At 58.1% G+C, this 20,549-nt stretch overlaps 6 protein-coding genes across 6 annotated transcripts; 3 read left to right on the plus strand and 3 right to left on the minus strand.

The window, feature by feature from the left end:
* Positions 1-887: 887 nt before the first annotated feature.
* DICSQDRAFT_135274 (uncharacterized protein) lies at positions 888-7,087 on the plus strand. Its single transcript, XM_007364300.1, has 6 exons — positions 888-1,204; positions 1,267-1,456; positions 1,520-2,123; positions 2,173-4,823; positions 4,878-6,375; positions 6,430-7,087. The coding sequence occupies exons 1-6, from the start codon at positions 956-958 to the stop codon at positions 6,827-6,829; spliced, it is 5,592 nt and encodes a 1,863-aa protein (XP_007364362.1). The 5' UTR covers positions 888-955; the 3' UTR covers positions 6,830-7,087.
* Positions 7,088-7,329: 242 nt separating this feature from the next.
* On the plus strand, positions 7,330-8,490 carry DICSQDRAFT_145995 (uncharacterized protein; the record flags this gene model as incomplete). The annotated part of the gene is made up of 11 exons (XM_007364301.1): positions 7,330-7,396; positions 7,516-7,533; positions 7,584-7,628; positions 7,687-7,711; positions 7,771-7,783; positions 7,837-7,872; positions 7,926-7,975; positions 8,030-8,068; positions 8,127-8,209; positions 8,262-8,300; positions 8,351-8,490. 11 exons carry the CDS (start codon positions 7,330-7,332, stop codon positions 8,488-8,490), a joined length of 555 nt encoding a protein of 184 aa, XP_007364363.1.
* Positions 8,491-9,646: 1,156 nt separating this feature from the next.
* DICSQDRAFT_179682 (uncharacterized protein) lies at positions 9,647-13,449 on the minus strand (the record flags this gene model as incomplete). Its single annotated transcript, XM_007364302.1, has 4 exons — positions 13,240-13,449; positions 11,556-13,170; positions 10,672-11,498; positions 9,647-10,608 (listed from the first exon to the last, which is right to left on the minus strand). Exons 1-4 carry the CDS (start codon positions 13,307-13,309, stop codon positions 9,647-9,649), a joined length of 3,474 nt encoding a protein of 1,157 aa, XP_007364364.1. The 5' UTR covers positions 13,310-13,449.
* A 90-nt stretch (positions 13,450-13,539) lies between these two features.
* DICSQDRAFT_135275 (uncharacterized protein) lies at positions 13,540-16,644 on the minus strand. The gene is made up of 8 exons (XM_007364303.1): positions 16,570-16,644; positions 16,451-16,492; positions 16,333-16,377; positions 16,195-16,260; positions 15,878-16,052; positions 15,783-15,825; positions 14,272-15,730; positions 13,540-14,203 (listed from the first exon to the last, which is right to left on the minus strand). The coding sequence occupies exons 1-8, from the start codon at positions 16,629-16,631 to the stop codon at positions 13,801-13,803; spliced, it is 2,295 nt and encodes a 764-aa protein (XP_007364365.1). The 5' UTR covers positions 16,632-16,644; the 3' UTR covers positions 13,540-13,800.
* A 444-nt stretch (positions 16,645-17,088) lies between these two features.
* Positions 17,089-18,419, minus strand: DICSQDRAFT_83873 (uncharacterized protein). Its single transcript, XM_007364304.1, has 6 exons — positions 18,148-18,419; positions 17,956-18,086; positions 17,815-17,892; positions 17,596-17,755; positions 17,236-17,544; positions 17,089-17,176 (listed from the first exon to the last, which is right to left on the minus strand). The coding sequence occupies exons 1-5, from the start codon at positions 18,406-18,408 to the stop codon at positions 17,422-17,424; spliced, it is 753 nt and encodes a 250-aa protein (XP_007364366.1). The 5' UTR covers positions 18,409-18,419; the 3' UTR covers positions 17,089-17,176; positions 17,236-17,421.
* A 566-nt stretch (positions 18,420-18,985) lies between these two features.
* On the plus strand, positions 18,986-19,333 carry DICSQDRAFT_39401 (uncharacterized protein; the record flags this gene model as incomplete). Its single annotated transcript, XM_007364305.1, has 2 exons — positions 18,986-19,033; positions 19,142-19,333. Coding segments are annotated over 2 exons (240 nt in total), but the record flags the coding sequence as incomplete, so codon positions are not given.
* Positions 19,334-20,549: the final 1,216 nt, after the last annotated feature.

Raw genomic sequence — 20,549 nt, forward strand, 5'->3', positions numbered from 1 at the left:
TTGCTATTGTTGCAAAGTGACACGGAGGGTTCGCTGACAATCGGTCCGCCATAGAGGACGCAGTCGCGCGCCATGTGTTCAGGACAGTCTATGGTTCTATCCGTCTCTCAATTGTATGCCAGTGGTCTTCAGGTGACTGTCTATACGACATGCCTGGAGGAGGTCCAATTGGGGATGTGTAAGTCCCTAAGGACCTAAGGTACTGAGAAAGACTGCTGCCCCCATCAACTGCCTCGCGAGTCGCCCGGAACCCCACCGCATGTTGCGGGAAAGGCACTTGGTGCCATAATCTGCAGGGTGCCTGCAATTCCAAGTCCAAATTCCACTCTAATCCGTCTTCGATACTTCTACAGCTACAGAGCAGCATTTTGCCCAGTGCGACATGTCACACACCACAATAAGTCGATATCACGATGCCGTCCCTTCGTCCAGTCTCTACTCGCCTTCACGGACGGCTGCACCAGAATAGCGGCGGTGAGATGACGGATATGACATGGTGGTGAGACTCCAGAGTCGAACAAACGGCGCCGCCGTAGTTACCTCAGTCAAGCTTCAGGTTCCCCGCTCCCGACGTCCCCATTGTGGCTCGCTACCACCTATTCTCTCGCTGTTCAGCGTATGAGCCCGAGTTCTCCCCGCTAGAAGGCCTGCAGACAACCGTTGTAGGAGATGTTGATGGGAATGGTTTAATACAATCGTACGTGAACGGTCTCGCTGTGGCGCTCCGTGTCCGAACAAGCGCTGGCGCATTGCGTACCGCCGAGGCGTGCTGCAACCGCGTGCAGCGCAAGGCGTTGCATGTTACTCCCTTCGTCCTCGAAACGCCCGCACAATATTCTCACCTTGCCACGCCCTCGCAGCATGCTCTGACCCCGCTTCCTACGACCGTTCTGACTCTGCGGACCGACAACAACGACCACGGCTGATCCTCCCATCGTTCGCGCTACCCGAAGGAATGTCTGAGGCACCCGAAGCCTCTGTTCCCTCGGGTAGTCCACCCGACGCGCCCACTGCTATTGCATCACTTTCAAACCCGGCCGGGGCCACTGTCCGTGATATTCTCGCTGTAGCGGACGAAGTTCTGTCGCTGGAACGAAAACACGCACCCGAGAATAATGAGGCGGATGAGGCGCTGGAATGGCATGAGGTCATTGAGTTGCAGGCTTTCATCGAGCGAAAGGCATGGATAGAGGCGAAGATCAAGGTCCGTATCTGATTCCATGTGTGCCACGCGGATCAGTGCAGTTTTCCTGACTGTCATTGTAGTTTCTTGAGCAACTCCCACCCATCGAGGTGTTCGTCGGTCTGGACGCGGTGCGAACGTCCGCCACCGAGGTTCCAGGTCTTCCTACCCGCGAACAGCTTCAGGAGTGGCTTGTGGAACATGACAAGATTGAGAAGGAGACCGAGATTTTTGATTCTGGCGAGCTGAGGAAACTCAAGAAGTTCACGAAGGGTGAGTTGCATATGGTACCGTCATAGCAATAGTATGTATGACGACGGCCCACACCAACTCAAGCTGCGGCTCAGCGTAATCTATCCCCGGCGGATACAGACCTCATCGAAATCACCCTCACGACTATATACTCGTTCGACAAACTGCTGCATCTTCTCCGCGATAGACTCGACAATCTCAATCTACTTGGAGTCAGGATCACATGGGAAGAGCGTCGTATCGGTGCATGGCAGGAGCTCCGAAAGCTCCTCGAGGACATGCGCGACTTCCTCGGCACCCGCGCTCGATGGTCTCCTGCAGTATACGAGAACTTGGAGACGGATGACGCAGTTCCAGAAGAGCGCACTCCGATGAAGAGACGAGGTTCCATGGTCTCGATGACTTCGGAAGCCTCGCACGCAAGCATGCCTGGATATTCTCGTGGAGCTCGATACAAGCTGGCAGAGTCTCTCTCCCAGGAGGCTGCTCAGCTGGCTAGTCGAACGTCTTCGCTGAGACACACTAAGATCGCTGCTGCTGGAAAGGCCCTCGACAAGCTCATTGACGATAGCCGGAGACCCGTACCTGACGAACTTCTGGACGAACAAGACAAGCTGGAAAACGAGGGAATCGCCGAGATGGAGGATATAGGCAAGTTCGTCATGCAGATGGTCATGCAGTGGAAGAAGTGAGACACTACACAGCATGTCGTAGACTGTATACTAATGACGTGATAGGGCTGACGAGTTCTACGTCGATACCCTGAAGGACAAGTCCGATGCACAGACTCTCTTGGAGGAAATCGAGGTAGCGAAGCTCAGTCATCCTACTGCTCGTCAGGATGCTAGTTTCATGTCTCGGGCCAGCGCATTGAGCAAGCGACTATTACTCCGAGGGAATCCGTCGTACTCTCCTATGTTCCCGAAGCCCGAACACCACCACTTCCCAGAGCAGACTAGGTGCACAGACGCGGTTGTCAAAGAGCTCTCCTCGGAGGCTGCATCCGCGCTACAGCAAGTGAAGAAAGCCGAGGCTTGTGCGAAGGAGTACCATGCATTCCTGGAGGCTGTCAAGCAGGTCGAGACGGTTTGCAAAGCTGCCTCTGATCTGTCATCCAAATTCCTCTCCCTCGTCGACCGTATGGAGAACGGAATCTCGACTACAAGCGGCGACGGTACTCCTCCAGACTTGTCGACTGTGGCTTGTCTTGACTCCACTCACCATTCTGTATTCCTCTCCCTGTTCCCGTCCATCCTCCAGGAACTCCAGCAGGCCAATATCGAGTGCGGGCCGCTGCTTTCGAGAGCTCGCGCCGCCCTCCTCCAATTGGACTTCCCAGGCGTGGACGTCCAGTTCAAGTCGGACTCTGCTGCGGCCATCGATGCCCTCGAAGCGAGCCGTGCTGCCGCTACGAAGGCGAAGGACTTGGTGTCGACCCATATCTTCACGCTCACTGAGGTCCGCAAAGTCTGGTCTGCCATGGATCATCTCTTCCACGAAACCGACAATGCCAGAAGCGAGATTGTTGACGCCATGTCCCGTCAGATGTGGCGGCAACAAGTTCGTCACGATGCTCCCCCCACTCCCGAAAGTCCCGCGATGTCCCTTCCTGCTGTGTCTACTTCGCCTACTCAGGTGACCGAGCGGTTAACGCAACTTCGCACGCGACTCACGCAGGAGGTCTCTATGCCGCTGTCTACTCTCAACCCTTCTCTCAGCCTCGCCTTGCGGGAGTATCTCACCCGCTCGTCTTCTGCGCTGGAGACGTTGCTGAATACCACCAATGACACGGCTCAATTCTGGGAGGCGGTTCAAAAGCAGGCGGCCATGATGGGTTCAGTTCGGGACGAAGTCCAGTCTTTCCAGATGCGCACCGAGGACCTTAAAGTCCGCTACGACAAGGCCGCGCAGGACACCTTCGCCGGGACGCTCGATGAGGATGCTATCTCGCAGACGGAGCAGAGTCTGGCCGCAGAGCTTGCCTCCACGAAGTCCGCCATCCAATTATTCTTGGATGAGCTTCCGCGTCGCATCCCATTCGTCCACGAGGACAAGCTTGTTGGGCTATCAGAGCGGACTTCGACGAAACGTCGGGCGGCTATCCCCGGAGCGTTCAGCTTGGACACTATACAGCAGGCTGCTCAGCCTAGTCTTCCGTTCGATCCTGCAGCTCTCGACAAGGGCGTTCGTACCGATTCGAACACGTACAGCATGATGTTGTCGGGTGCGATGAAGACCCTCGAATCCAAGGCTGCCTACTTCCAGCTCGCAAAGAGGGCCCACGTGGTCGATGTCGTTCTTGTCCCGCTTGTAGATCACCTGGCACGCGCTAACGACCTCGTTACTACCGTTCATGCAACGCTCACCCAAGGCGAGGAACGTATTTCCTCCGACCATCTCTCAGAACTTGCGTCTAATCTCGAGGATGCCTCCAAGACCCAAGAGTCGTCTGTCGAGCAGGCACTCTCTCCCGTTCGCGAGGCACTTCAGGTCCTCCGTTCCACTCCGGGTCTGTCCGATTCTAGCGCGAAGGATGCCGTTGTCTCTACTCGACAGAGGGCAGTTGAGAATGCCGAATCCCAGTTCATCTCGTGGAAGAAGAGCATCGCCAGTCTGAAGCAGCAGCTTTCCGACGCCCACAAAGCCGAGCTACACCGTGTCGCCGAGGAGACAAGGCTGCGCGAAGAACAGGAGCGTCTCGAGGCGGAAGCGGAAGCGCTTCGGGCGCGTGAGGCCGCTGCAGCTGTAGAAGCCGAACGCCTGGTCGCTCTCGAACAGGCTAGGGTTGAACGTGAGAAGGCAGACGCGGAGGAGAGGGAACGACGGGAACGCGAGCGGGCTGAGTTGGAGGAGAGGGAGCGGCAGGAGCGGATCGCCCGAGAGAAAGCTGAGGCCGAGGAACGGGAGAGGCGCGCGAGGGAAGAGGAGGAGGCCCGCGCTCGACGCCTACAAGCTGAGGCTGAGGAGAGGGCGCGTCGTGAACAGGCCGAGATGGAGGAGAGGGCAAGACGCGCGAAAACAGAGGCTGAGGAGAGGGCGCGACGAGAGGCCGAGGAGGAGCTAAGACTGGAGAGGGAGAGGGTCGAACGGGAGAGAATGGAGAAGGAGAGACAAGATCAAGAGAGGCTAGCGAAGGAGCGGGCCGAGAAGGAAAGACATCAGCAACAGCTAGAGAGGGAGAGGGCGGAGGCAGAAGAGCGTGCGCGGCTAGAGCGGAAGAGAGCGGAGGCCGAGGAAAGAGAACTGCGCGAACGACAAGAGGCTGCTGAACATGCTGCGCTTGAGGAGCTGGAGAGACGCAGGCTAGAGACTTTGCGTCTTGCCGAGGAGTCGGCGGTCACCGACAGTCCTTTAGAGACCGTCGAAGAACTGAGCTTCAGTGCAGATGGTGGGTTTGGTGCCGTTTCGGAAGGACTGCTCGCCTGCTCACGAAAGCCTCTAGACATCTTCTCAGTGCGCACGACAACCTCTGGGCTGAGCTCCGAGATGAGCGAGCTTAGCTCACGCATATTCTCCTTCCGGAAGCGGCTGAGGTCTATCGGGATCAACGATGCCGCTCGACCCAGCTCGAGGTCCAGTGCCGAACTGCCTACGGACGATGCTCGCAAGACCATGGTGCAGGCCTTCTCAATACTTGCAAATGAGGTTTTGCAGCTTCCTCGATCGGTACCCGATGAGCCAGTTGTTAACGCTGACCTCCGGTCTTTGAGGAGCGAGATGGAGGCGTCCAAAGAGCTGTTGACAAGGGTTCACCACTTAGCTGACTTCTCACTCTTGCTGAACGACTGTGACGAGGCTCTCAGCGATCTCCTGGAGCACATAGACAGTTACCCAGCCCCCCCAGTCGGCCCTCTCGCAGCGATTCACCGATCTAACACTTCTTTGACCCCGGAAGATCAGCTCTCGGCTCGTCTCACCTTTACCCGCGACGTTCTTTCGCGCATGAAGACTCTCGCGCGTACTCTCTCTGACGACAGGCGGGTACCGGCCGAGCACGAGCGTGTCTTGCAGACCTGGTCAGAGCTAGAAGCAATGGCTCTCGACCGTATCAATGGTCAGAAGTCCCGACCGTCGAGCGTGATCAGCTCGGGGCGCAGCAGCCGTGCCTCTGTCATGAAGAGTTCCTCGCATTCCAGCAAGCCTACGGATAGCCCACGGATACGTGCGAGCTTGGACGTACCTCGTCCTCGACATAGCCTTGACAAGAAGGGAAGCTTTTCCAAGCTTTCTGCTTCTCCCAAGTTCCTCGTTCCACCCTCCCCTAACCCCAACGCACGCCGTGCCGCTTCCGGCTCCTCCGTCAGTACGAGTGCGCAGACGCGCAGCTCTAGTCGGATGTCCGTTGCCTCGTCAATCCGCTCTGTTTCGGGGCCTATGTCAGGCTCAGGCAGCAGCGGTTCGCTATATGGGTCGACGTTCTCGTCCAGGCAACGGACAAATAGCACTACGTCGAACAGCTCACTATTTACTCCACCCATGCCAAGGCGTCCGCCGCCGTCAACAGGCTCAATATCTCGTCCACGAGCACAGACAGGCGGTACTCGCGCGAGCTCGCCAGCGTATTCGGACGCAGGGAGGTCGACGGGCAGGTCCAGCCTCAACCTCCCACGGCCCTCGACGTCGACTTCACATTCTACATGGGGGCGTGCCCCGCGTTTGTCCTTCCCCACACCGCACCAGTCTCCGCCTTCACGCATACCCACCGCTAAGCCAAGAAAACCGTATGTCGCGAATCCGAAGAACAAGCTCGATGTCGCCATTGGGGACGTAGTGAACAAGCTCCCCGTGGATATCAAGATCGAGCTCGTTGCAGACACATGGAAGGATCAGAGTGGAAAGTATTGGATTGGAGACACGGAGCCCAAGCTCTGTTTCTGCCGCATCCTGCGGTCTCAGACCGTTATGGTCCGAGTCGGCGGTGGATGGCAAGAGCTATCGAGGTGAGACTTATCTTCACTGAGAAGAGCCTCGTGTGATGACATATAAATGTGCAGGTTCATCAAGGACCACTTCGCGGATGCATTCAGACTGTTGCAAGACACTTCCCCGCCTCGATTAGCTTCGAGAGAGGAGAAATGGATCAACTCATCGACGCTTGCGCAGGCGGCCGAGGCGATATCCCCAATGGTGCCACCGAAGACGCCAGAGCCCCAAGGCCCTTACCTTCCTTCGTTTGCTCTCTCAACCCCCAGCGGGAAGAGCCCGCAGTCGCTGAAGACGACCCCTTCTCCGGGATCTCCACTACACGCTCTGCAATTCATTCGACGCGCGGAGATGGGAGACTTGTCGTACCGTCCGGAAACCCCTACGAGGTCAACGCGGAGCGGAACTTCGTCGGTGCTGCACACTCCCGCCCGCCACCATCCCCATTCACAGCCCGCTTGGCGACCATGACCCTGAAAATGGACCAAATCTTTTGTGTACTCAATGTTATCTGACACGATCCCCACTGTTTCCGAGCATACTGTGATACTGCTGTGCATCACCATATACTTCTTCCCATCTTCATCCAGTCCACGTTGGGTCTCATTCTACATCCACAGATGCATGGACATTTACTGTCGCTGCGAACAGAGGGGACGGACGCGGTATTGGAGTCGTACGTAACCATTTGACTCGAAGCGGTATTTAATGACTTTGATGTTGTTAGCTCTGTACGCCTTGCTTGGATTATGACCTTGTTTTACGCCAGAATAATGCATGAGTTGTTGTCCTATACTTCTTATCTCTATCTCTTCAACAGTCTCTAGAGACTCGTAGGCACAACTCTCCTTTTGCCACATCACGTGGATCTTGAGTGACATACGTTTCTCCTCAGCCGGTCCAGTATTCGGTTCAGGTAAGCAGGACTCACCTTGCTTCTCAACCACCATCCGCTCTAACCTCCTCCTAGCATGGACAACCTGCGGTGCAACAGACTCACGTGTCGACGGACACTGAGCGACAAGGCGGTCGTCGTGAGTACACAGGCCTCCGTGCGTCCATAGCTCCTCTACTGACTGGTGCAAGACGACTTGTAGGTCCTACTCCTGAACCTGTACCAGAGCAGGGATGACCCAAATTACTGATCTGACGCATAGGCTCTCATATATTCTGCGGTGAGCACTTGCTGACACTGGAATAACTTCTTCTGCTAACCCGCTCTCAGTTGATTGCGCCAATGAGCTGTTCAACGCATCTAGGCTGTGTCCAGGTAAACATTTCCGAGTTCATTCATCGTAAAGGTGTTGGTACTTAGCTTGACTTCCTAGCCTGCGAAACATCCTTGACTGAACCGTGAGTGTCAGCGACGAGGGCCCTCTACAGACCCACTGAGCTGTAGAGACTCCACACAGAGACGATGTCGTGGTATTAAATCCTAAATAATTCTTACAGTCGAGCCCTCATCAACCTCGCATCAGGTTTCTTCATTGAATCCCTCCAATGATTACAAGACTGTGTGTATGCGCGCATATATCCACCCTGCGTCTCACATTAACGTCAAACGAAGTCTGTTCTGTCCGGTTTGAACCCTACCATTATCCTTGAAATCTGTAGCAGGTACGTGCATATGCAATCTTCCGGCAAAATGCATATCATGCAGCTCGCAAACAGAGCGCTGTCATTCTGGCAATACCAACTGCATCAGGAGTAGTATGTATAGGCCCGTTTCGGTGGCGTTTGGCTCGGAAGAAGCTCAATACACGCACAGTTCCTTCCAGCAAGCGCTGTATAAGAATGTCACGGAGAAGAACGCTCAGCTCGAGAAGAGACTGGAAAACGTTATAAGAGAAGGTGCTTCTGCTCACATGTACCTCATCTCGTGCTGATAGCGACCTCTTTCAAGCAAATGGAGAGATCAGCCTTCTCACGAACAAAATGTCAGGTGCGCGTACAGCCTGGATAGCGTTACGCTGGCCGTCAACGTCGTGACAGATATGGGACGGGAAGTGGAAACAGAACGTCGCAAGTCAGCCGGTCTCCAAGATAGCCTGAAAGAAAACGAGAAAGAGTACCACAAGCTCAAGGTCGGCAGACCGCCTGTAGAAGCATGCTATCATCTGACCGTCTTATAGGCGCAGTACGACAAACTCAAGCGGAAGGCTCTTCTAGGCGCCACTGTTGGGAGCAGGGACGGCTCAATACCACTGGGGAGTCAGGCTTTGAACATTCCAGATCGCCAAGAAGACTCTGCGCGGCTCAAACAGGGCATTGCATACACCGCGGGAATAGGCGGCGTAGGCGTTGACGTAGGCGCAGTTGTTGGTAACATGGAAGCTGCAGGCGTAAGTTGACCTTCCCATGCACATGCCAAAGACGTACCGTCCTGAGCAGCTGGTCCCGCAGATTCAGCGCACACCCATCGTCAATCGCACGATTGCCGGTGGTCCGATAGGCATGTCGGGGAATTCTGGCTCAACATGGAGGCAGCCGCAGCCTGCAAATGCACACGCACATCGGGGCAGACAAGTGGCGCAACGTCAGCCTTTCAGTGCGATGGACGGTTCCTACAGGACGAGCGTGAGCACGACGCGTTCGGACCGCTCGGACAGCACAGCAGAGGTGGAGAATCTCCTGGCGCAGACAAGTCGACATACGCATGGGCGAAACACGAACTTAGACCCTACTAATATGCAATGGTCAACGAACATGTCAAGGGTTCCAACTGCACAAGCTGCACCGGCGCGAACTTCGACTGCGCAATCCACGGCGCGAGGTACTGTATCAGCATCGTACGCATTTAGTCTATCGCTCATGACCTGTGTCTTGGGTACAGCATTCGGTCAACCCTCGAAACGTGTGGGACCAAAATTCAAACCAGCAGGAGTGCCCATGGGGTGACACGGCTCTAGTTTGAGACCGCAACAGTCTGCTTGAGACGTTTGACAGGACCGGCTATGGGAGTCTATAGATGGTCGTATGCAGTAGTTGTACAATTGAAGCGGGCGCGATATGGGTACATTAGCTGACGTGTAGCAGCTGTATATCGTAACGGAAGAATGTTCGTATGCTAGCATGTAATCGGCATGGATAAAGACGTAGAGAAGCATGAGGAACCAAGTTATCGACAATCCAGTCAGATATCGTAACGGATATTGAAGTTGAAGAAAGTCGAGTAAGCACATATAAAGAAAAAGATATGACGGATAGGCGTGGTCGCTAAACAAGTCACACTAGATAACGTTGAAGACGAACCCAAGGTGTGATGTTAAAATTCACTTGAAGGGAAATTTATTCTCTTCTTAGTGTCCCGTTCTTCTCGTCCTCGAGGTACTGTCCGATAGCCAGAATGTCTTCTCCCGCACGCCTCAGGTAGCCCGCCAGGACCGATCTCTCCGCATGCGGAAGTAAATCGGCAAGCTTGTCGACCTGCCGCTCAAAGTTAGGATCCGCAGGCACCATCGCCGAACTTTTCGCCGGGGAGACAGAGGTGTGCGCAGGTCGCGCCCGCGCAAACAGGGACGGCCGGCGTGCCGGGACGGTGCTCTGCCGCTGGCTGTTGTTCGGGCTCGACTGGGAGCTGCTCGCTGTTGGCGGGCTGGGCGACACCTGAGGCGCGCTCGGGGCTGGAGCTGCTGCGGCTGAGGTTGACATTGGGACTGGGGCCGGGGAGATGCCAGGACCGACTGAGTACGTCTTCGCGCGCTTGATGTGCCCGGGGGCGGCGCGAGGCCCGCCGGGCACTGACGGCGTCGTGGGCGGCGGTGTGGGGCGAGAGGGCGCCGGCTGCGAAATGGAGGACGCTATGGCCTGCGGCCGGTGCTTGGTGAGTACCTTCGAGGGGGATTGGGGGGAGAGGAGGCCGCCGCCCCTGTCCTTGCGTATGCTCGTCTTGCGGCCGAGCGAAGCGAAGAAGCCTGTCGCTGGACCTTTGGAGCCAGGTAGTGAGATAGGGATGGACTTCGTCGGAGAGAGGAGGATAGAGGATCGGGCGGGGCTGCGTTGAATCGGCGCTAGCGCGAGGGAAGGGTATGGCAGGATCGGAGGAGGTGCAGAGGAAGGTAGGACGTCGATGGCTCGTGTTGACAAGTCTGTTGCAGTGTACGCGTCGGAGCGGATGGGGAATGTCGCTTGGGAAGCTAAGGACCCATGTGAGACGTGTCTGACGCCAGGAGCCACACCGCCTAGCTCTACCGGCAGAGGATGCAAGGTCTGCTGCGCTGTCCGTTGCGACTGCGAGCGTGGATGGGAAACTACAGAAGCAGATACACGGACGTCAAAAGCGAGATCATCGCATCTCCAACATTGGAACGTACCTGAACGACTCTGCGATTGCGACGCAAGCCACTCCCGCAAACCGCAGTCATACATCGACAACTCATTGATCTTCATAGCGTACCCCTTCGCACGTTCCCTAGAGCTTCTGAGGACCACGATGTCCGCTGCGTTCATAGCTGGCGGCCAGAAGTGCGAATATTTGACCTTTGGGATGATTCGTCTCCTCGGTGGAGACTCAATCAGGATAGGCGTGTGCTGGTAGTCATGAGAAGGCGGGGGAGGCGGGGACAGCGAACGATGCGGATCCGGACTGGAGGAGCGTTTGCTCGACCTGGACGATCGAGACGGTGTACGGGGCAGAGAAGAGAAGCGTTTGAGGTTGAAGTTGGTGAGCGCCTTGAACGAACTGGGAGCGAGGGCAGAGTCCCGCTTCTCATCGTCGGAGCCGTTGCGGATGCTCTTGGGCGGTAGTGACGGTAGGTGGGATACGCTCGAGGAAGACGAGGCAGCGGAGACGAATGAAGGGGAGCGGGAGACAGACAGGATCGGCAACATTGTGGACTTGCCGTTCGGCGAGGAAGGGCGGAGCGTTGCTTCCTGACTGAGACTCACCCAACTGCTCTCCCTGCGCAACTCGATGCCAGGACGCCTGGCTTCCGGCTCCCTCGGCTCATCCTCTGGCTCCTCCTGCTCAATCACCACAAAAGGACGTGTCTCCAGATCCGACGAGGTCGGTTGCTCTTCGGAAACAGCTGAGATCAACTGCGCGGATGCCTTCCCCGATGGAGTAGATATGATCTTCGAGGGTGGAAACGCGCCTTCGCGTACGTGCACAGGCTTCGAAGAGACGAGCCTCACCGACGACCTGCGAAATTCATAATGAATGGGACGATGGCTAGCTATGCAGAGAAGCAGCACGTACTCGGGTTCCTCACTATATGTGGATTCCTCGCTCTGGGTCTCCCGGCTGCTGTCCGCTCGAGATGGGGATTGTTCACGGCCGAGCTGCTTGTCTACGTCCAGAGGCGTCCTCGCAGCGAGCTTCGCGGACACGGACTGCGGGAGTTGCAGCGCTTCTTTGATAGCGTCTATGTCGCGCCGTGTGCTGTTCGGCAAGGGGGTGTGGTATCGAGGCGGGCGCGGCGGCGCATTGTCTTTCTCAAAGATAGACCGAGGTGGCGGAGGCAAAGGGCCGGCCGTCGAGTGCACCCCAGGTTGATAGTGGAGATACGGTGACGACGACGACGGAGAACTGTGGCACGACGGTGACGAGGATGCAGGAGACTGCAGTGACGGCAAGCCATGGGTGGCTGCGGACTTTGACGCAGAGCGCGCGCTGGGAGGCTGGAGCATCGAAGGGGAGAGTCCCACGATGACGGGTCCTACAACGGGCTGGCCTATGCCCTTGCCCTCCCCGATGCCAGGGGTGATGATCCCATCTTCCATCCCAAAGATCGGCGTCGAGAGCAGTCGCTGGTGAGCAGACCGGATTGCTCCCGCGCTACTTGTGTCCGAAAGCTCAGGTGTGGTGCCTCCGGGGGACGGTGAGCGGCTCTTGGCGGGAGTCTGGAAGATGGGCACCCTTAGGCCGGCGCTCTGCGTGTATACGTGGTACTCGTCGGAGGTGGGGCTAGCGGGGCTAAGACTCTCAGAAGCTGTCGAGGCAGAGCTCAGGCCAACGATGCCGACGTCACGGGACGACTTGTGGTGCAGGCGGGAGCGGCTCCCGGCGGCGTTGAAGGCCTCGGAAGCAGAGCGCGTGTGTGTCTGGAAGGCGGACGGCGGAGGAAGGGCGGCGCTGCCGGAGGAGACGGGTGCGGTGGAGGGAGGAGTGAGGTCGGTGTACGTCCTGGGAGACGCGTCGGGAGGCGCGACGAGCGCCAGACCGCCAATGTGAACCCCGCGACGCGAGAAGAGCGTCCCGGTAGACATCCCGCTGCCGCCAGTGGGGGAGGACGAAGAATCGGCAGACTTGCCGTCGCGGTCCAGCCCCTTGCTCCTTTTACGCCCTATCGACATAGGCGGCACGCTCGTCGTCGCGTCCATTTCCACAATGGCCAACCTACGCCTGTCCGCACCGCCCTCCGACGGCGTACTAATGCGGCGGGAGTGCCGGGCTCCTGTGCCCGCAGAGTGCTGCGACTGCCTCTGGGTCTCTAACTTATCGGACCGCGTTTCAGCACTTGTGCGGGGTGTGGAGCGTTCAGGAGATTGAGAGGACGCTGGCGCGTGGGGAAAGACGTGGGCGGCCGCAGGGCCCTGGTGGGAGTCCTCGTCGTCAGAGCTGGAGTAGTGTGAAGAGTAGTCCGATCTCGAGGACGCTGTAGACTCGCGCCTGATGCCGCGAGGGCGTGGTATCGTGTTCGACAATGGCAAAGAAGGGGTAACTTGCTGTTGTTGTTCCTGGGTATTGTATTGAGATTCGCGGCCTGACGCGAAGTCGTAAGTCCGCCCAGCGTGTTCGGACTGGTAATAGGAGAGGATCTGATCTGTCTCGCGGCGAATGAAGTTCGGACGAAGTGTCGGAGAGAGGGCAGCTTCGTCGCAGAATCGACACTCTCAGCCTCTGCATTGCTTCCTCCGAGGAGAGGAGGACAGAAACGTACCGGTGCCCGCAGGTAGCTCTCCGCCATGAATAGCGCCCTGAATCGGCTCGGGTAAACAGACGCTGCTCATCTTGGCCGCCTCGGCTGTCGTTTGGGTATTGGGGCTATGAAGGGGGAGACATGCAAGGGGTATGGGAGATGGTTGGGCTATAAGGTACGTCGGGAGGGCGGGATGGCTACGGGATGAGATTCCCCTATGGAGCGCGCCGCAACGGACGCAGCGCCCCTGAGTGTCTATGCCACCGGCCGCACGGTCACCACCGTCGTCACTGTCGCCTTGTGAACTTTCCACGTGTCTGGTGCTCTCTCCGACACCGCTCGCCTACATCTCCTGCATCTGCACGCATCAGCTACGGTCTTTCCGCTTCGCGCGATGTTTCCACTGCCGTGATGCGCAACGTGTTTCCAAGCTCCACGCCATGCTCTACATCCACTATCATACAGCAACTGTTACAATCGCCACATTGACAACGCCGATACTGACACCGGGCGGTGCCGAGGAGACAGGTAGCGTACCGGCAAACCCTGACTACGGCCCCTGCTTCCCACTCTCACGGACTCTCACCAGTCCATCTTGTTCGTCAGCTTTGGCGCGGACAACGGGATCTTCCTGCCCTTGTAGCCAAACCCGTCCAACCACGGCCAGAGCTGACTTCTCCTCGCCTCGAACTCCTCGATCTGAGGCGCCTTCTGCAGCGTCAGCGCGATGTCGTCCAGCCCGTTCAGCAGGCGGTGCCGCCGGAACACGTCGACTTGGAACGGAAACGCGGGCTTGCCGCTCGCGCGGCGCACCTCCTGCTTTTCCAGGTCGACCTCGAGCTCGAGGCCCTGCTCCGCCTCCTGCGCGAGCTCGGCACACTGCTCCTCGGACAGGACGACCGGCAGCATGCCGTTTTGGAAAGTGTTATTCTTGAAGATGTCGGCGAAACTGGGCGCGATGACACACATGATGCCGAAATCCTTCCTGCAATAGTGGAGCCGAATAGATGAGCACGAATGTTGTACACCGGCAAGTCCGCAAACATGACTTACAGAGCCCACGGCGCGTGCTCGCGAGAGCTGCCACAGCCGAAGTTGTGCTTGTCGCAGACGAGGATCTTCGCGTGCGTGTACGGCTCGCGATTGAGCACGAAGTCGGTCGGCTGGCCGTTCGCGTCGAACCGGAGGTTCGCGAACAGAGCGTGCTTCAGGCCTGTGCGCTTCAGCACCTTCAGGAACCGCGCGGGCGCAATCATGTCCGTGTCGATGTTCTCGACGTGCAGAGGCGCCGCGATGCCCTTCAACACCGTGAACTTCTCGACCTTCGAAGACGACTCCGTCGAGGGAAGTAGCGCGTCGCCTGCCGCGGCCGCAGAGACAGCATCCGCGGCCTTCTTCGTCGGTTCAGGGGGAGGAAGGACGGGGTCAGTGAGGAACTCGGTCGGATTCGCAAGTTTGAGCTTGGGGCCCGACGCAATCTTGGCCTCTGCGTCCGCGCCCAGGAACCTGCGCACGTCCGTCAAGTGGCCCGTCAGCGCGGCAGCCGCGGCCATGGCCGGGCTGAGGAGGTGCGTGCGCCCGCCAGGGCCCTGACGACCCTCGAAGTTGCGGTTGCTCGTACTCGCACAACGCTCCCCGGGCTTCAGTTGGTCCTCGTTCATGCCCAGGCACATAGAGCACCCGGCTTCACGCCAGTCGAAGCCTGCGCGCTTGAACACCGCGTCCAGGCCCTCCGCCTCCGCCTGCTGCTTCACGAGGCCCGAGCCCGGGACAACCATGACGTATACACCCTCCGCAACGTGTGCCTCCGGGCCAGCAGCAATGATGATTTTTGCGGCGGATCGCAGGTCCTCGATGCGCGAGTTGGTGCAGGAGCCGATGAACACCTTGTCGATCTTGACCTCCTCCATGGGCGTGTTCGGAGCGAGGTCCATGTACTTCAGGGCGCGTTCGATGGCCGCCTTCTTGCTTGGATCGGTGTAGTTGGCAGGGTCGGGAACCTTGCCGGTAATGGGAACCACATCCTGCGGCGAAGTGCCCCAGGTGACGGTAGGAACTATGTCTTCGGCGTGGATGTTCACCTCGACGTCAAACTTCGCGCCCTCATCGGTCTTGAGCGTGCGCCAGTACGCCTCGGCGCGGTCCCAGACCTCGCCCTTCGGCGCGAGGGGGCGGTTGCGGAGGTAGTTGAAGGTGATTTCGTCGGGGGCGATCATGCCCGCGCGTGCACCACCCTCGATGGACATGTTGCACATGCTCATGCGTGCCTCCATGCTGAAGCCGCGGACGACGGAGCCAGCGAACTCGATGACGCAGCCCGTGCCGCCGGCGGTGCCGATGACACCGATGATGTGGAGGACCACGTCCTTGGAGGTGACGCCCTCGTTGAGGGTGCCTTCCACAGTGACGCGCATGTTTTTCGCCTTCCTCTGCAAGAGGGTCTGTGTGGCCAGGACGTGCTCGACCTCGGACGTGCCGATACCGAAGGCAAGGGAACCAAACGCTCCGTGGGCTATTACAGAGATCAGTAAGCGAGGTAAACAACGGCTGTTCCAGAGACGTACTGGATGTATGAGAGTCACCGCAGACACAAGTGATTCCAGGAAGCTGCGGCCATATGAGCCAAACGCATGCCGGATAACAGCGGGAGGAGACGCACCGTGAAGCCCTCCTCAGGACCGATGACATGGACGATGCCTTGCCTCCGATCGGTCAGACCGAAGTAGGTCAAGCCGAAATCCTTGACATTCTCTTCCAGCGTTGTGCATTGCGCGCGGGAGTCCGGCTGAGCGACGAACTTTTCCGTAGTAGTGTAGTTCTTGCGCGAAGTTGTGCTAAATCATGAATGTTTGTGTCAGTCCAACGACCTCTGCATGCAAACCCGGGAGTGACTGCAACAAGTCTATGGGAAGTCAACCGATTCCGACAGGAAGTAGTGTGTGGAAAGGGCAGTAGGTGTAAGGAACGCATACTCACGGGATATTGTGGTCTACGGTCGCGAGAGTGCAGTCTGGACGGCGGACGGGCCGACCCGCATTACGCCTATAGTACAAGAGCGATCGTGAGCAGGTATACCGTACGAGCCTATACTGGGATAGCAGCAGTGATACTCACAGTCCCTCGAACGCTTGTGGGCTCGTCACTTCGTGCACCAGATGGCTATCAAGCACGCAAGGACGTTCAACAACTTGTCATGAATTGCCAATCAGACTCGTTTTGATGACAGACGTACCGGTCGATATAGATGAGCGCCTGGCCATTCTCGTCGATATCACTGCAGGCGAACCGCGGCACCAAGAGAAGGAGAGCACATCAGAGCACGCTTCAGAAGACAGAGACGGACAGGCTTACATGACATGATCGTCCCAGATCTTATCGTACAGCGTCTTCGGCTGAGCGACTGGCGCGGGCATCTTTAAGTGTGTTTTTGGTGTGGATGCGTGGAGGTATGAGGGGGATACACAGCGAGGGGGATGCTTGGATGTAGGAAGTGAAAAGAAGAGCTAATAAATACAGCCTCCCTTTGCACTTTCGTTCTGACTCGAGGGCGAGTGTGGGGTCTGCTCAAAGCTCCTGACCGGCCGAACAGCGCCGAGGATCACCTGATCAAATCGGGTGATCCTGATTGGATGGTCGCAAGCATCATGACTGTGGGGACGGCTAATAAACCACATCCCGTGCATCATATAGTTTAGGTAGGGCCCGCAAAGCTGACATGCTCACAAGGGAACAAACAGAACTATACAAGATGTTTGAGAAGGCTGTCTAGGTATGCCGTGGAGTGTTTACTAGCGTGTATATTGATTGGCATGCAGAACTAGAGGTTATATAGTCTCATCGCAGAGACAGCGCGGCTGCAAGCTAGTCTTATCATTCCACACCGCATCGTCTGTGAAGAGACCCTGAATAGCATAACGTCTACAAGTACACAAAAAGTACAGTCTACGCCTTCCGGTGACTTGGGACCGGGCCGACAACGCTCAGCAACCTCTAGATAGCAGTAGTGCAGCGACTCACCGAGCTCACGAAACGACAAGACACCCTGAGAACCCGGGGGCTGGATGTCCGATCCGGTGAAGGTGGCGGAAGCCTCATACGAGCACATACCACGCTCATGCCACTGCCAGGGAAATTGCGAAGCTCCACGGATCGCTGTTTCTATTGACTGTCACTCCCGCATCCCACACAGGGATATGCGCAGCCTCATTTGCGCAATAGCCTTAGTAGAGAGATCGCGTCCCGGGAATAGACTTCACGTTGCGGATCGTCCGCAACATCATCCCACGAGAAGGACTTCTTCAACAGAGTGAAGAAGCGCTTGTCGGCCTGCGTACCGTAAGAAACCACCGACACTTTTGAGGACATCTGCGCACTGACCTTCCGACGTTTCTTGTAGCAGAACAGGACTTCGGTTGACGGATCCGTGACTAGATCGGTGAGGGTCTGTACCAGAAGCGGGAACGCCGGTTCAAAGTAGACACAATCCGCCGCGAGGATCAGATCAGGTTTCGGTATGCCGGCTGGCGTAGGTTCGCCCCTGTCGTGCACGGATGTATGAGCCCGGTGTCTGGTAGGATCGACGAGACCGCAGCAGACCAGTTGAATTCCGCGACCGTGACGCGGCCATCGAGATTGTTGAGGGCAACGTTACGTTTCATGATATCTAGTAAGGGGCTGGAGCAATGGAAGCCAGGTGGGCGTGAGGTTCGCGCGAGACGAAGATGAGAGATCACGAACGCTTGGTCGGTGATCCAGACGCGGGCCCCAAGGTGACCGGCGACAAGCCCTACGAGTCCAGTTCCACTGCCGAGCTCGAGGACGGTCTTTCCCTCCAAGGAGCCTTTGCGCGCGATGTAACTTGATAAGACCTAGTGTACCGGGGCATCCGCATTCCGAGCGAACGTCGAGGGGAGGGGCGCGTCAACTAACCTCTCCAGCCGGCCATGCAATGCCTCCGCATCCCGGCGAGGCGTCGACTGCGAGTTTTATGCTGATGCGCGCAGGCACGTCCGTGTCAGGTTGGACGGCGGGACTTGTGTCGAACGACAGCTCTATGCTTTGATTGCGGATGGAAGGCGGCTGCACGGGTACGATACGCGCCGCGCCGTCTTCGTCGGACCCAGCGTCCTCGCGTAGATGGCGGAGGGGATCGAGTTCGTCGAGTGTCTCTTCTAGTGCGAGGTCGAGCATGATGAAAGGGCGCGCAGAGAGTGTGAATGGGGAGCTCTGGGAGGCGAGGCGGCCTCGAGGCTGATGATAGCGGGGGAGAAGGGCTGGACCTGGACTGGGACGGACGTGCCACGAGGAGGCGAATATTTGAGCTCACCGGCAGGCTGCCGCTCGCGCGAACGGCCCATTCAACGTTCGCCAACCCTCGCCTACCCCCACAAGCGGGCTCTCACGCGTCCGCGTTATCTTCTCCCTCATCCCGCCAACCTCTCTTGCCTCCGTCCCCCATCCTCCCCTCCCCGCCCCGCACAACGTCCGCGGTAAGTGACTAACCTCTCCCTGAGCGCGCGCGCGCGACTGATCTTGCACTCCACTTGGGCTTCCGTCTGCGCTCTTGGCTTGCTCATCTGCGTTACAGTCTAGTGCGCCAGTAGCGCTACCTTTCCTCCTCTTTAGCCCACGTCTCTCTTTCACATTTGTTACGACCCTCCACGAACCATAATGTCCGACTTCTACCAGGCAACCTTCCGCTGGTGCGTAGACGTTGCACACTTGATGGCGCGTTCGTACGTTTGATCTGACCGCCCCTCTTCACAGGCCGTACCATGACGCCTCCGATGTCATCGTCACCGGCTCTTTTGACAACGTAAGTATTGTTCAGATTCTTCCCGCCGACCCCGCGTTCCCTCCCCAGGTTACGGGCTGCTTGCAGATGTGGAGACGCTAACGCGTCATGCTCTCCCCCTATATACAGTGGTCGAGTACGCGCCATCTCACCAGAACCAACTCCGGCTCCTTCGAAGGCACCGTCCAGATCCCCTGGGGCGAGAAAGTCCAGTACAAGTACATCGTCGACGGACGCTGGACCACGACCGACGACCGCCCGACCGAGTTGGACAGCGTAGGCAACCTCAACAACGTCTTCCGCGCCCCAGTGCGCCCCGAGCCGGAGCCCAAGTCTGCTCCCGCACCGGAGCCCGAGACTGAAACCGAGTCCGAGACGACTACCACCGGTAGGACCGAGTCCGAGACGGAGGCAAGCTCGGTGGGTTCAGTGTCAGGCGCGGTGAGCGCGGCCACTGCAGCCGTGTCCGCCGCCGTAGAGAACGCCAAGCAGGCGGCGGTGGACTTGGTGGAGGCGATAGCCCCCGGGACGACTGAGACTCCCTTGGAGACCCCCGTCGAGACCCCTGCGGTAGAGGTGCGTGTGCTTGTCCCTGCTTTTGCTCCTTCCCTGAGACGCCCTGCTTCGCTTCTCTAGACTCCCAGCCCCGTCCAAGCGCCTGAGCCTACCGAGCCCGCTGCTGCTGCCACTGAAGTCACCACCGAGGCTGTCCTCCCCTCGGACCCTATTCCAGTTGCGCCGGAGGTCCCGGTCGCGATTCTACCTCTCAGCACAGAGCCCCCCTCGGATGCATCGACCGCGCCCCTCGCAGACGTGTCCGAGAGCAAGCCGCTCGACACGACCATCGTCGAAGGCACCGCGACCTCCGACGAACCCTCCACCCATGCACCTGCCCCCGCTGCTGCGGCGCCAGAAGACAAGCTGTCGACACACGTCCCGGCACCTGTCAACGGTACCGAAGAAAAGCAGGCTACGAACGGCGTCGCCCCCGCCGAAGACAAGGCCGCCGTCAACGGCACCACCACCAACGGAACTACCACCAACGGCACCGACGAGCCCCAGCCCTCCACCGTGGCAGCGAACGGCACCCCCGAGTCGCCCAAGCCCAAGCCCGCGGCGGCGAACGACGCGGAGAAACCGACGACGCCGACCAAGGACAAGAAGACGCGCTTCCCGTCCTTCTCCTCGCGCTCCTCGAAGCACTCGCGGGTGAATTCGTCCGTGGACGTGTCGGCATCCACTACGCCGGCGAGCGAGCTCGGCGAGAAGGAGGCGCACGGCAACGGCAAGGACACGGTGTCGAGTCGCTTCTCGACGGCACAGAGGCCGAAGCGGCGGACGAGCCTGTTCGGCAAGATCAAGGACGTCTTCCACCACCCCAAAAATGAGGCCTCGACGTAGGCCTGGCGATGCTCGGGCCTGACACCAGGTCTCTCGAACCTGTCTGTGGATGGGGTTACATCACAGACGTTCGGAGCAGGAGCCAGGTGGGCTAACTGCTGTTGGGAGACGCACATACGATATAGGGGCGGACACA

This window comes from Dichomitus squalens (assembly GCF_000275845.1).
Source record: "Dichomitus squalens LYAD-421 SS1 unplaced genomic scaffold DICSQscaffold_8, whole genome shotgun sequence".
Taxonomy (NCBI): Eukaryota; Fungi; Basidiomycota; class Agaricomycetes; order Polyporales; family Polyporaceae; genus Dichomitus; species Dichomitus squalens.

Coding starts and splice junctions, on each gene's coding strand:
- DICSQDRAFT_135274 (XM_007364300.1), top strand. CDS start 956: ATGTCTGAGGCACCCGAAGCCTCTGTTCCCTCGGGTAGTCCACCCGAC. Junction 4,824..4,877: donor ACTGAGCTTCAGTGCAGATG/GTGGGTTTGGTG, acceptor GAAAGCCTCTAG/ACATCTTCTCAGTGCGCACG. Junction 6,376..6,429: donor GGATGGCAAGAGCTATCGAG/GTGAGACTTATC, acceptor ATAAATGTGCAG/GTTCATCAAGGACCACTTCG.
- DICSQDRAFT_135275 (XM_007364303.1), bottom strand. CDS start 16,631: ATGCCCGCGCCAGTCGCTCAGCCGAAGACGCTGTACGATAAGATCTGG. Junction 16,493..16,569: donor ATCTGGGACGATCATGTCAT/GTAAGCCTGTCC, acceptor GTTCGCCTGCAG/TGATATCGACGAGAATGGCC. Junction 14,204..14,271: donor GAGCACGCGCCGTGGGCTCT/GTAAGTCATGTT, acceptor CCACTATTGCAG/GAAGGATTTCGGCATCATGT.
- DICSQDRAFT_83873 (XM_007364304.1), bottom strand. CDS start 18,408: ATGCTCGACCTCGCACTAGAAGAGACACTCGACGAACTCGATCCCCTC. Junction 17,893..17,955: donor GTCTGGATCACCGACCAAGC/GTTCGTGATCTC, acceptor CCATTGCTCCAG/CCCCTTACTAGATATCATGA. Junction 17,756..17,814: donor ACGGTCGCGGAATTCAACTG/GTCTGCTGCGGT, acceptor CGTGCACGACAG/GGGCGAACCTACGCCAGCCG.